We start from the raw sequence: 13,970 nt of genomic DNA, 5'->3' as shown, positions 1-13,970 counted from the left end.
TACTCCTCTTCTGACGTGTCAGGAAAGTGCCGGAAGCGCCCAGTCCCCTTTCAAGATGGCTTACCAAACCTTCCATCAGGAATATCTCCAGATTCCTGTAGTAACTCGGGCTTATACCACCGCCTGTGTATTCACCACTGCTGCCGTGGTAAGTAGATGAAAGCCCAGATTTAATTCGAGACATTTTAGCCCTGTGGACATAGCAAATGCCTCAATTTATTTGTTTCTCCTGTTGCCATCTAGGTATTTTAAAAATGGAAGCTCCCAGTCAAGCTTAATTACGAACTTCCTAAGTTATTGTGTAATGGTTTTAAATAAATTTACCCTGTCTACAACAGACGCGAAAATGGGAAGACGACTTTGTCTATGAAAGTGTAACTGAACCAGATCGAAACTTGTAAAGCTTTGTCCACCCAACTGATTTTCATCAGTAGAAAGTTTTCTCAGTCTAAAAGCACTGAAACAATATATATATATATCTCTGAGTGTGTATGATTATTTTCTTGCAATGGATAGCACTTTTCACTTACCAAGACACTCCTGTTCCTTTAAAAGTTTTAATTTGGTCTTTTCATTCCATTACAGTTCAATGTTTGATTTTAACTTCAATAGAGGGCTAATTTCTTGTACAGATAGTAATTGTTTAATGAAAGATTTAAAACCACTAGTTATAGTTATAGTGTTGTTTTGGCATTGGTCTACTATTAGTAATGACTGTATACGTGACCCAGATCTTCTCTGCCTGTTATCTAGGAGGGGATTTGTGTATGGGGTTGTGTTATAACTCCTCTCCTTCCTTCTTCCAGCAATTAGAGGTCATCACACCTTTTCAGCTCTATTTCAACCCAGATTTAATATTTAAGCATTATCAGGTGAGTGGGTTTTCAAATACTCCTCATGATCTTTTATAGCTGCTAAGTGTTTTTCATGCATCTGGTTCTATAATCGCACACAGTGTGAGCTGGACTGATTGGTGTAGCACTGACTTTCTTCCGGAAAGGACATACGACCAAATGTCTGTCCAGGATTATTTTTTTTTTTGGTTTCCTTGCCTCTTGTTCTGTGTGCCGCCCCCCCCCCCCCCCCCCCCCCCATTTTTTAAGCCTCAATACTTTGCATACGAGGACCTGATTTGATAAAAATGATCAGGGAAAAGCAGTGGTGTGCAGTGCCACACTCCTTCCATCAGCCCATTTGGAGGCCGTGACATGTTTCCTGATTATTGAAACTAGCTAAGGAATTGTGTTGCATCACTTCTGTGGCTCCCTTAGGTCTAAATATGTGAAACATTCTACTGCCCTAAATGCAGGATAGTGTCTCCATCAATAATCATTTTCTTTCTCTTTCAGGTCTGGCGCCTAATCACTAATTTCCTGTTCTTTGGTCCCGTTGGGTTTAACTTTTTATTCAACATGATTTTTTTGTATCCTTTCCCTGGTTAACTAAACTGCAATATAGTGATCATTGACTTTCTGGCTGGGTAGCAGGCACAGATGATCGGGGGGAGAGCAAAATTACCATTCAGAATGACGTAACAAAAGGAAGAAAAAATCACAGACCGCTCATTGAAGCGAAATAACAGAATAGGTACAATTTATTATATGGGCCTGACCACCTGCTCTCTCTAGATTTCACAGGAGGTCAAACAACTGTATACAAAATAAGGGCCTGAATCATGTAAATCCTACACCAGCAGGGGTTAGAGTGTGCTGTTCAGAGGTGTCCTTAACCATGGGCTCCCAGATACAGGTATTGCCGAATGCTGGAGGAAGGATCGTTTCGGGGACGCACCGCTGACTTTGTCTTCATGTTCCTCTTTGGTGGGCTCCTGATGACTGTATCCTTTCCTGTCCTGTCCAGTGGAGGGCGCTGTCTGCCGTGTCTGCGCTCTATAAGTGGGCTCAGATCAGATGTTTTAGCTTTGGGCTTGGTTTTTCAGTTCAAGCTCACAGAGTGGTTGTGTGGTATAAAGTGTTTTGTCGAGACCCTGAATGCTGGGTTTTCCTACTGAAGCGGCAAGATGTGCTTCTTTGCCGAGGAAGACAGTTAATTTATGTTACGTCTCAAAAGTCCACTGAGGTGAAGAGCAGAATAATGCCTACTAGTGATGATCATCACTCTTTCAAATATTTGTTTTGCTTCTTTCCATTAAGAACATATTTGCTGTTCAGAATCCTGACTTGTACAGGGGAATACTCTGATAAACCTGGATCACCGGTTTGCTTTAATATGTTTACCGTTTGGGTGGCAAAGTGGTGCAGTGGCTTGCATTGCTGCCTTGCAGCGCTGGGGCTCTGGGTTCTTTAGGTTCCTCCCACAATCCAAACACATCCTGGTAGGTTAATTGGCTTCTGGGAAAGTTGGAGCTGGTGTCTGTATTTGTCTGTTTGTGCCTTACGATGTACTGGTATCCCATCCTGGGTGTGTCCTGTCTTGTGCCCGTGGCTCCCTCACAACCCTGTATAGACAAGTCATATCAAGTCAATGTGTTCATTTTTTTTACCAGTCAGTGGCAGCAGAGATTGTTTACTTGCTACATATCTTTACAATGGGAGATTTGACAAGGGGTGTGAGGGGGCAGTCCTATTATGAATTAACTGATTACACAGACTTTTGACATGTACTTTATTAAACATCCAGGCTTTACAGCCCAGTCTCGGGGTCCCACCCAGTATTTATTCCATTTCTTCTCATTCCCTGTAGTTCAAACCTGCAAGACTTTTAGCGACCATGCAGACTCCCGTCATCTCCTTCACTGATGCTCAGATATTTGGCATGTTTGTGAGCTTGGTGTTCCTGGGCCAGGCCTTCACGATCATGTTGGTGTACATATGGAGCCGGCGTAATCCCAACGTGCGCATGAACTTCTTCGGCCTGCTCAACTTCCAGGCGCCATTCCTGCCCTGGGTGCTCATGGGCTTCTCTCTGCTGCTTGGTAACTCCATCATCGTGGATCTGCTGGGTAACTCGACCGCGCCTCAGAAATGGATGCACTGCTTTGAACTCTTTCTGTTAACCGTGTCCTTTTGTGTGGGGAGTGGTGACCAAAAGTAGACACTGAGATTTGAAAGAGATCGCAGTTTTGCTTTCCTAGGGTGTAGTTCCATGTCAAGAACTACTGATGGCTTATTGCTTAATCCGTGTGGCCTCACTGAGAAGGCGAGCGGTTAGATTCTCAGTGTAGCACTGGTATAACACTTCTCCTGTCTGGGATCCTGAAGGCCTGATTGGTCTTATTTATCCCCATTCCCAGGCATCGCGGTGGGACATGTCTATTTCTTCTTGGAGGATGTCTTCCCTCACCAGCCTGGGGGCACTCGCTGGCTCAAGACTCCTGCCATTCTGTGAGTTACTGGGAGGGATTGCTTATGAGACCGGCTGGGACGGTTAAGGCTTCAACCCTTCTTTGTGAACATCTTGTTTAACAGTTCCTTACAGTTATAGAACACTTTTCTGGACACACCACTTAAAGCACTTTACAGGCAATGGGGACTCCCCTCTATCACCACTGTGTAGCACCCAGCTGGGTGATGGGTGGGGATTGTCAGGAAGTTATGACTGGTAAAGGATGGGGGAGATTGGCCAGGACACCGGGGTTAACGCCCCTACTCTTTTTAAGACATGCCCTGGGGTTTGTAATGACCACGGACAGTCAGGAACTCAGTTTTACCTCTCATCTGAAGAATGGTGCCTTTTTACATTATAGTGTATCACAATACTGGGGCACTAGGATCCACACAGACCACAGGGTGAGGCCTCCTACTGGCCCCACTAACACCTCTTCCAGCAGCAGCCTTAGCTTTACCATCCAGGTACTGGCCAGGCTCACACCTGCTGAGCTTCAGCGGGCTGCCAGATGTGAGTTGCAGTTACTTCTTTAACATACTTCTTTAATCTCCCCATAGTAAAATGTTGTTTGACACCCCGGAAGACGATGTGAACTACAACCCCCTCCCCGAGGAGCGACCGGGCGGGTTTCCCTGGGGAGAGGGCCAGCGTCTAGGGGGTTAGTCTGTCCACATCCCAGGAGCGACATCATGGGAGGACAGGTTCTTCGGACAGCTGTGGAACACCTTTTTCACCCCATTTCTCTTTCGGATTTAGAGGGTGAAAGCCCTCTCTATACTGAGAGACCAGTTAATGGAGGTTCTGCTGGCTGATACATGACAAGTCCCCTGACGAGAGAGTTTCACTGGCCGGACTGTCTCTAGAGACCATTTCCGAGTGCACAAACCTACACCCCTGGGTTTCCAGGAAGTGACTGCTGCTGGGGAGCACATGGCCTGCTGGAATACCGCTTGTTTCTCTTAATTTTATTATATTGATCAAATGAGTAACACCGATCAGAAGGGAGGAAACAAAATGCAAAACAAAATCTTGGATTGTTTCTGATGTCCAGAGCCGTCTCTTTTTTTTTTTTTACACTCTACATTTTTGTATTTATAATTATATTGAAGATCTACATGTAGGAATGGAAGTGTTGGTGTTTTTCTTTCCTGACACTTCATTTTTGGGCTCGGATCCATGTAATGTCTTTGAGTACACACAACAAAATAGCCTAAATAATGCAAACATTAAAATTAGTTAATTATTGGTTGTGATAAAAATAATTGTATAGATCACTTTAGTAGCGAGTATTTCCTTTATATAGGTTACTGCTGGCCAAATCCAGTGTTCGAGAATTGCACAGATGCACGATTACACTTAAGCCATCCAATAACATAATTGTCTAAGTGCTGAATAATAATGTGCCAAAACCTTACACTTGACTATGGTGGTCAAATGGTCAGCACTCAAAAAAACACAAGACCCTCATGAAGTGAAGTCTGGAAAGCTTTATTTGCAGACTTTTTCAGGCTTTGCCTATCCATCCATTCATTTTCGAACTGCTTTGTCCTGTACAGGGTCATGGTGGAGATGGAGCCTCTCCTGGCGAGCAGCGGGCGCAGGGCCCAGACTCCCACCAGGACCAATTTTCCCAGAAGCTAGTTAGCTTAGTAGTATGTCTTGAGACCCATGCAAGCGTGTGGATAACATACGAACTCCATGTAGATACCACGTCAGGAACTGAACTCGGGGCCACAGGGCTGAGAGCCAGCAATGTTAATCACTCAATCACTTTTTCAGGTTTTACAGCCATCACTGTATGCCCTTTATATGCCAAAAGTGCCTAATTACACCTTTGCGAGAATGACATTTTGAACTCTTCAACAATTATTGAATGAGTAATTAACACCCCCTGTGGCAGTTGACAAAGATTAGAGGCTGTATAGTGGCCTCTAGTGGCAGAGCTTCTGTAACTGCAGCACTTTCTTTAGCTTGTCTGCTGCAATTTACTTCCTGTTTTTTATGTGGTTAAATGCTACATGTGAAATACTGGTAGCATCTACAAATCAATCTGGATACTGGGTCTAATGTAGCAGGTTTTCAGAGTAAAGCCATAGCAATAAAAAATTTTGCTGCCTGGGTATAGCACTTCACTTTGTTGTGGAGCAAAAGGCCTGCAGGTTTTTCTTTTATTTTCTCTTTCAGTTCCCCAAAAGCAGCTTGTTTTTAGAAACGCTAAGCAGAAACATTCCATAAAGATCACTTAAATGCTGTGTATTGGAAATAACCCACAACTGAACAGAACGCTAGACATTAGACTTTTTCTGCAGCATGTGGGAAGCCAGTTCAGTGGAATTCTTCAGCTTGAGAAGAGCTTGAATAATGAAGGCCATTCACAGGAGCAAGGCTGGCTGAAATAGCCGGCTTTCTTCTGTCGCATTTCTTACAAAGCCACACTGGAGGTGGGAGGGAAAAACACAAAATTGCACAGTAGGCAGTGTACAACATGCTTTATTGCTACAAAATCTTGAACCTATTTAGTACTTCTTACCAGAGTTCATTATAAAACATTACCTTTTAAAATGAAATTAGAAGTTTTACTTTTAATGAAAAACAAGTCCTATAGCAATTATTCTCAACAGCATAAGTCCAGAAACAGGCCATTTTAACTGTAACCACATACAAAACAAGAGATGGGATGTCTTGGAGTGTCATTTAACCATATGCTCAAAATACTGTGAGAGGTCTACTCCTTAAAGTATGCTCTGTGACTGAAGTTTATAACAAAAGTAAACGAAACAAAAGCATCTCTCTCTTACTGCCCTTTCAAAAACTCCTTGGCCTTTCCAAGCTTGGTTGTATGAGTTTCCAATGCACAAATCCAATAGTATATTTAAAATAATCTGAATACAAAATAATACAGGTCAGTTCCTGAAGAGATGTCTATAACATATTTTTCTCTGCACAATGTATTCACAGTGAATTAGAATTATTCTTTTGATTCCAATGCGTAATATTTAAAAAGATAAAGCAACATTTGTCCCCAATTTGAAGATAGTTTCACTTTTAGCCTCAGTCACTGCTCTTAAAACTGTGATCTTCCTACCTTGTGCCGAGTGTGACTAGTTATTCTGTCATGTTTTAACTTTGAAATTGTAAACTTTATATCTTCTTTATACCTCAGTCATGTGCTGCCATCTGACCTCCAGGGGTCAAATCACAGGCAGAATTCCCTCTTCTGCTCAAGGGCAATATTACTTCAGGAAGAAGATGGAAATTGCTTGAGGCACGTGATGAATCTGAAAACCATATAGCACTTAATACTGTAGACTGGGTATTAATTTGAACATTTTCCAGGTGTTAGCAGTTTTATCAAAGACATTTGAGCAGGTGGCATAGTAGATCATTGTTTACTTTTAAAACCAAACATGGGGCTTATCTGGGCTTATCTCAGAACTAATTCTTCTTTTCACTTCCCAAGATTCCTATATCTGTAGTGCAGCTCTTGGTGGAATTAATACTTTGCCATGTTGTCTACTGGAAGCAGACACTTTCATAGAGAGAGATCGGTAGACAGATTCCAGTGCAGGGCCTTGGACTAACTGTGAGGTAAACAGGATGGATTTGAGCAAATACCCTGTATAAAAACTGTATAAAAATCTCTGATACTCTTCACTCCCTCCAGTTTCAGAACAGCCTGCTATTGCTTTTGCAGCATAGGTTTGAAAGAATGCAATCCATCAGCTTTATGAAAATTTGAGAAAATGTGGAGGTAAGAACCTACATTAGACATTCATTCTTGAAGGTCAGGACACCTGAGACCTGAAATGCCGATAGCAGTAGTTCGTAATTCTATGAAAGTCTATGAAGTCTTCAGATTTACTATTCAAGGAAACTTTTTCACGGCCACTGTCTGATTGGAAAAAAGCCATTTTCACCAATTCTAGCAGGAGGATTAAAAAAGTCCAACATTTAGGACTCCCTTGGTCCCCAGGCAATGCTGTAAAAACACCACAGGCAGCTGGACAAGCTCTCTGTCCTGGTTTCTGGGCTCCGGGACTCCAACAGCACCTGCTTCACACCACGTCATCGTAGTCCTCACTGACGTATCCCGGCGAAACCACGTCATCGTATTCCTCCGAGTCCTGGCACTCTGGGGCACAAGGGGGCACGGGCACGGGCACGGCCATGGCCACGGCCACCTCCTTGCGCTCCGTCAGGGGTGGGGTCGCCACCACTTTCACGTAGTCTGGAACTTTTTCGGTGTCTTCAGGACATTTGGTGACTGCATGTGAACACACATGTGAAGTCAGCTCTGCACATTCCCACAACACATATACCCATTTCAAAAGCGGCACTGAGCAGCTCACGATGTGTGCAAAACAGGTGTCCCTATTCATATTTCCCAAATTTCTATTTCTAAGAGGTGCATGTAGACGACTTAGGAGAATATTGAGTGACCACTAGATTCTAATAAAGTCACTCTTCATAGTGTTCATAGAATGTAAAACATTTCTGTTGATGTACAGTGGTTGTGGCACATAGATCATAAGGGCTGAGAGATATCTGTATCTTGTTAATAAGAAGAAACGCCACCAGATCTCACCTTTTTCCATGGAGCAGTCTGAGAAATGTGAAACAGCACTGGGACATGATGGAAAATCTAGGACTCTTGGAGGAAGTGGGGGTAGCTCCTCTCCCAGGTCTTTAGGGTGATACTGACTACTCCTGAAAGGTAAAATAAACCCGAGTTCTATGTGACATAGTGGATAATGCAACTTACCACTGATCAGTGGTAAGAAATCTGTTGCGTCTTGCAGTAGAAAGCCAAACAGTTTCATAAACTGCAGGATGCAATATGGAGCCAAGCCGATAAGACTTCTGAAACTTACCTGGCATAATAATTGTTGGGTTGTGGATCTGGTTTAAAAAAAGTTGGTTCTGTAAAGACATAGACAAAATAAGAAGGTAGGACAGGCAGATGAAGAGGAAATTGGTGGTGATTGTGAGTTCAACTTAAATAATGGAGCTTGCCTTTATTTCTTCTTCACAAAGATGAATATGGAAATAAAAAGGTGAGTTGGAGAGGGGGTATTTCAGTGTATTTTTAAAGCAATGCAGCATGTAGGTACAAATTCAAGGCTAGTGTGAACAGGTTATGAACTGCAATTATGATAGTCAGTAGCCAAAAGCCAATTAAGACTATACATGAGACTAGCACTATATACTCCAATTCAACTGCTATCTTTATCCTTCCTCTTGGTCCTCAGTCCATAAAAAGTCCTTTTGTGAGCTCTGAGATGTGCTTCAATGGTGATGCAGTTTCTTTTCAATATCAGCTGCCTAATCTTATTTACTGGGGCATCTACTGTATGTCATTTCAACAAACAGTGGTGCAGACAATTATGCTATAGAAATTAATAAGTGCATTAATAAAGCCCACACATTTTTATAGATGCAGTGGTACTTTGAACATTTGAAGAAGTACAGGTGTTATTATGATTCCTTGTTCTTTCAAAACAACATGAGCAACAGAAACAATAATGGTTAAGTTCATGCAATGTCACTGAAGCCCAAAAGACTTAAAAAACACAGTAAAGTGGTTTAAGTATTTAGAGTACCTTTCTTTGCGATACACTTGTTGATCAGGAAGAAGAGAAAACACAGGAAAATGGAGACAAACACCATTCCTAAAGTCACCCAGAGCCAGAAGTAGGAGCGCAACAGCTCCATCTGTTGGTTAGATACAAAAGAAAACACATCAGGCTGCCCTGCCTCTCCCCTGCTCCCGCCTCATCCTCTCTCCTGGCTTGTGTTTTCCCAGGCTATATTATCTTTGCTGACTGCCCTATCTTTCTTACACCCGAAGAAGGCTCCACAGCTGAAACGTTGTCTTTTCTGTCTTCTCTTTTCAGAATGGAATAAATGTATTACTTGTTCCTTTGCAGCTTACGCATGCTGACGCAGCTGCCCACCTGAACCACATCAGGAAAAGTTTAGTTTGAACAGCAGAGAACCCAGCACAGCCTTGGAGAGAGAAATGGTCTTGATTGTCTTGATATTTAACGATCTCTCGCTCCCCACTTGCCAAGAGGAAGTACATGTCATTGGTCACGAGTAAAGAATAAATTGTTAAACCACTGAAACTCCCCCCTGAAGTGTGACACGTATTCAAGGTTAATTAACATGTATTCAAGGTTATGTAGTGTTAATACTTAATAAGAATGGAATATTGACTGAACAATTTTAACTATACAGCTCTGTATTGGTCACCACACTGCATCAAGGTCTGTTAAAGTATGACTTTGTTAAAACAATAGGAACTGATCTGCTCCTAATGAAGTTGTCCAGAGAAACTTCAAAGAAGAGGATCATGAAACAGGCCAAACTATCACAGAATATGTGACGCTATACGTATTAAAAGAGTTAGAAAACTTTGACAGTTTGTTCATTCTGCAGATCTGATTTAACGCCGTTGTTGAGTGTGCCCTGTGAGCTCAATAAAAGTACTTATTTCTTTTTAAGGTCTTCACTTCTCATAAAATAACCTTATAGAAAATAGAGAAGTGATGACTTTCAATGTTTTCCCACTACTTCCTCTCAGTGGATTTTCAACAGAATTACTTTTGAGACAGAAAACTGTTACTGTACACTTGCTATGCACAATCTCAACAATTGTTCACAATTAAACCTCAATTAAGACATTTTGTAGTGTTTCATATTTTGTCTTGCTTAAATCAAGCTTTGAACTATCCTATATTATAACGGTGTCATAAATAACTTGCTCTAGTATCAGCAAGTGAATATCTGTGGAATTGATAAGTGATTTAAGTCATTTTGTTAAAGTCGTTAATTTAATTTAAGTCTGAAGTACAGCTCTTCCTATTTTTGTGTTTTGGCCCTGTACTATAGTGCATTATTCTATATTATCTACAATGGTGTTAAACAAGTTTTACAATTGTTATGCAATTCTCAAAATTGTCAATTATAACAAAAATGGAGATTTTTTTTATCTATCTTTGAAGTTCAGGGTTACCTTGACATGAGTACATTAACTTTGAGCAGTGCTTGAATTTCAGCCGCCAAGATTAGCAGATGAACACATAGTGATTAATTCCTTGCTGAAAGACAGAAAAACAATTTTATGGCTGTTCAGCCATTTTCAAATGTGACGATGAGAGAGAAATCATGCATCAAAGAGTTCAAACGTGAAAGCCGAACCAGAGGACACGTGTGGACTGTAAAGGGAAGTAGACTTAAAATGGAGAGATGTTTTTACACAAACACTTGTAGGAGAGTGTAACAAGATGCCCAGACTTGGTCAGTTAGTTACTAGCAATCAAATGTGCTAGGAGAGTCAAATGCACTTGTCTCATTTGTAACCCTTCTGGATTTAAGTCCATTAAATATAGCACATTTTTGCTATGTAGCCTTTTAAGGGTTCTTTTTAATTCCTTGGTAATCGGCTATTTCATGTGCTTATTGATGAGACACGTGATGCTGTTTCTTTGCAGTCTTTGCAAGACCAGGCAAAGTATAGACCTCAAAATTAGAAATTAGTGCCTGTGGTGCATTTTAGCATATACAGTATATATAGTTTAAACACAGCCAAGATAAGTTCATAAACACTAGTCTCTTTCCTCCAGAAGGCAATGTTTTGGCTGAAATCATTTCCTGCTTCTAAAAATATAGATAGAAAGTAGTGAGATATTCTTTTAGAAATACATGAGGTTACTGGTGTTGCTATAGCTGATGTTCTGCTGTTTTCAGTTGCTGTAGACCTACTGGCTACATTACAGTGACATGGACCTGTAAAAGAGGCAGAACCTTTTTCTGTGCAATATCCAATACTGCATCTTGACGGGAGTTCTGCCAATTATTAACTTTGCCAAATTGTTCTCTAGCCAGACCTAAACACAGTGGACCTCAAACAAAGATCATTCTAGAGTGTAGACACAATTTGCCACATCAAATACTGTCACCCGTTTCAGCTTTCTTTAGAAAAGGTAAAGATTTCTCCACTGTTCGGAAAACACTTTCAAGTTCAAAACGTCAATTCCTAGTTTCAACAAAGTCATGACTGTGTGCAAAGACCTATCACTGCTACAAGATCTTCACCATTGAGCTCATGCTCAATTTACCCTATGCTCAAAGTTAATTTCAACCTCCGAAAAGGCAGCAGGATATATAGAGAAACACTCACATCCATATGTATATACATTATATCTTAATAGACATGCATACTTATACAAGGGTGTTTCAATAAAAAAGTAAAAAACCTTCCCCTGATAATGCATTATAATAAAGCTGCAATGCCCAATAATAAGATCAAAATATACTTCACTTTTCCACTTAGTCTCTAAACCTGCTCAAGCATGAGAGCCACATTGACACAAAGAGATCTTGACACTCCTCCTACCTGTAACACAAATGTGTGGCCGGGCATTATTTATTATTATGTCTTGTCTGTCATAAGATACATATTCTACAGTGCTTACCCACATTCAGACTGACTAGGAGAGGTCTTCCTACCTTAAGAATTGAAATGGCCTCTTATTCTGTACATTAGTTACTGTACAAGAGGTTCATCCAAAAACATTCATAGGTTGCTCAGCTTTTCTGAAAAAAAGAAAGACACATCATAATGGTTTTAAAAAAACTTCCTCTTGTGTCAGTAGTTATCTGCTACTTAGACTGCGACCGAGGATGACAGGATATGAGTAAGTCATGGAATTTATAGTAAAGAAGAACAAGCCCTACTCCCCCACCATCAGTCCTTGTAAAGATTTTTTTCTTCCTCTCAAACTTTTGAGTTTTTTGCATATAATTGACATCCATCTGTTTTCTAACTCCTTTTTCCAATTCAGGGTTACAGGGGACCTGGAGCCTACCCTGGCAAGTCGCAGGCACAAGGATACAGCCTGGATTGGATGCCAGTCCATCACAGGGAACGCACACAGATACCGACTCACACACTCACAAGAGGGCCAGTTTTCTCAGAAGCCAATTACCCTACAAGTATGTATTTGAACTGTGGGAGAAAACATGCAGACACCACCCAGATAGCAACCCAGGCCCCAGCACTGTAAGGCACTGCTGCCATAGTTAGATCACACCATTTCAGCGGTGTGTGACATCTGAAGAAGGCTCGTCAGTCGAAACATTCTGACTTTTCTTTCTTTCTGCTTTTCAGCATGGAATTAACCTCTACTTGTACATTTGCAGCCCTCAGACTAACAGACTGACAAATCTCCCCACCTGAGCATATACTGTATTAAACAAACTCAACAAGATCTTTTTTATTTATCTGATTTTTAAAATCTACTGTGACGTTTGAGTACAGGTTTCTCCAACATGTTGGTATACAACTTTTTCTGTTTTCTTGAAAGGAGCAGAAAAGATTACAGAAATCTATGTAAATTAATGCATTGTCCTAATTATCTGCTGTGAGCGTGAAGCCTTTTACCAGAACCTTAATAGAGCTTCGGTTTACAAACTGCTGACATTTGGATAAGGTCCAAAAAGTGTAAGAATTAAGTTTCTGTTGAAGAGCGCAATATTTAAATTCAACAAAAAAAAAATCGAACAGTTCCTGAAATTTGACAGTAGATGCTGATATTTAAAAAAAAAAGTCAATTTGTTGTTCTTGACAAACGTTCACAACAACTGATTTATATTGAAACACAGGGCATTGTGTTTTTTCACATAAGCAGACTTTTCCCCTGAGGTTTTTTAGCTTCTCACTGGTTAGCAGAAACAGAAATCAATCTTAGAAAAACAACTCCTTACATGTAGATTTTTTTCATCAGTAAAAATACGCATTTAAAATCAAATACCACTAGGGTGGGATAAATACTGTACTTTCTTCATGGTTAAAGGACTTAACGTAAAAGCCATAAACTTCTATTTATTAAAAAATCACTGTGCACCATAAAATATTTGCTTATAACTTTACATGACCATCCATGAATATTGCTAGGTGTTTTTCATCAATAATATAGCAAAAGCTAATCCTTCCACCATTAAAATGTTATGTTCCCACCCATTAACCTAGAAGATGACATACAGTGTAAAAGTTTAGAAATGTGCAAACATCTAATGGCTACTAGATTCCTTACATTTTCCAAGGATTCTAAATCCAAAGAATTAGAATTTGTAGTCCCTCACCTGTCCTGTGGAGAGTGGTGTGAGATAGTGACTGTTCTCCTCAGAGTCGTGTGTGCTGCCTTTACAAGAAAACACGCTGAGCTCTCTGTCGATCGAGGTGACTAGTTTCCTCCCAGCATCAGCTCTATTTCAGGACACTCCTCTTTGTCTGCATCACTACTTCTGCTATCTGGTGACTCTGTGGCGAACACGCTCCAGAGAGCAGCACCCTTCCTCCCAATTCACTGTGCACACTCAACACTGCTGTCAAACTAATATGCTTTCCTTAACATCCTGATTTTTGTGATGAAGAAAGCGAGATTCGGAGGAAGAAGCTGAAGTCAATCTGTGGGCTAAGCCGCTGAGCTCTTTCTCCATGTTTTGCATGGAAATGGCGGGGAGTCCCACATGACGTTTACTACCAGAAAATTGACTCTCCTGGGGAAGAAGACAGAAGTCAACTTAGGGTGCAAGAAATGAGAACCTGTGATGGGCTG

The 13,970-nt window shown here is 41.0% G+C and overlaps 2 protein-coding genes across 6 annotated transcripts; one reads left to right on the top strand and one right to left on the bottom strand.

Annotated features, from left to right (window-relative positions):
- Positions 1 to 10: 10 nt before the first annotated feature.
- On the top strand, positions 11 to 4,619 carry derl2 (derlin 2). Its single transcript, XM_006640824.3, has 7 exons — positions 11 to 148; positions 807 to 872; positions 1,350 to 1,423; positions 1,744 to 1,837; positions 2,767 to 2,962; positions 3,254 to 3,344; positions 3,906 to 4,619. Exons 1-7 carry the CDS (start codon positions 56 to 58, stop codon positions 4,009 to 4,011), a joined length of 720 nt encoding a protein of 239 aa, XP_006640887.2. The 5' UTR covers positions 11 to 55; the 3' UTR covers positions 4,012 to 4,619.
- A 201-nt stretch (positions 4,620 to 4,820) lies between these two features.
- Positions 4,821 to 13,644, bottom strand: LOC138225135 (uncharacterized). 5 transcript variants are annotated; one of them, XM_069184286.1, is made up of 7 exons: positions 13,495 to 13,640; positions 11,860 to 11,946; positions 10,364 to 10,448; positions 8,949 to 9,060; positions 8,220 to 8,268; positions 7,934 to 8,055; positions 4,821 to 7,612 (listed from the first exon to the last, which is right to left on the bottom strand). In XM_069184286.1, the coding sequence occupies exons 4-7, from the start codon at positions 9,058 to 9,060 to the stop codon at positions 7,404 to 7,406; spliced, it is 492 nt and encodes a 163-aa protein (XP_069040387.1). In that variant the 5' UTR covers positions 10,364 to 10,448; positions 11,860 to 11,946; positions 13,495 to 13,640; the 3' UTR covers positions 4,821 to 7,403. The 5 variants fall into 5 exon arrangements, with proteins under 5 accessions (XP_069040387.1, XP_069040388.1, XP_069040389.1 ...); XM_069184287.1 differs by lacking the exon at positions 13,495 to 13,640 and adding an exon at positions 13,446 to 13,467; XM_069184288.1 differs by lacking the exon at positions 10,364 to 10,448 and having other exon boundaries at positions 13,495 to 13,643.
- Positions 13,645 to 13,970: the final 326 nt, after the last annotated feature.

This window comes from Lepisosteus oculatus, chromosome 26, assembly GCF_040954835.1.
Source record: "Lepisosteus oculatus isolate fLepOcu1 chromosome 26, fLepOcu1.hap2, whole genome shotgun sequence".
Taxonomy (NCBI): domain Eukaryota; kingdom Metazoa; phylum Chordata; class Actinopteri; order Semionotiformes; family Lepisosteidae; genus Lepisosteus; species Lepisosteus oculatus.
This window is presented reverse-complemented; position numbering and strand designations above follow the sequence as displayed.

What these genes read in the sequence shown, in the direction of transcription:
- derl2 (XM_006640824.3), top strand. Translation starts at nt 56, where the DNA reads ATGGCTTACCAAACCTTCCATCAGGAATATCTCCAGATTCCTGTAGTA. An exon ending in TTGGTGGGCTCCTGATGACT is followed by an intron (nt 1,838 to 2,766) that starts GTATCCTTTCCT and finishes ACTGATGCTCAG; the next exon opens with ATATTTGGCATGTTTGTGAG. An exon ending in CATCATCGTGGATCTGCTGG is followed by an intron (nt 2,963 to 3,253) that starts GTAACTCGACCG and finishes CCCCATTCCCAG; the next exon opens with GCATCGCGGTGGGACATGTC.
- LOC138225135 (XM_069184290.1), bottom strand. Translation starts at nt 9,060, where the DNA reads ATGGAGCTGTTGCGCTCCTACTTCTGGCTCTGGGTGACTTTAGGAATG. An exon ending in CAAGTGTATCGCAAAGAAAG is followed by an intron (nt 8,269 to 8,948) that starts GTACTCTAAATA and finishes ATGTCTTTACAG; the next exon opens with AACCAACTTTTTTTAAACCA. An exon ending in CCCAACAATTATTATGCCAG is followed by an intron (nt 8,056 to 8,219) that starts GTAAGTTTCAGA and finishes TTTACCTTTCAG; the next exon opens with GAGTAGTCAGTATCACCCTA.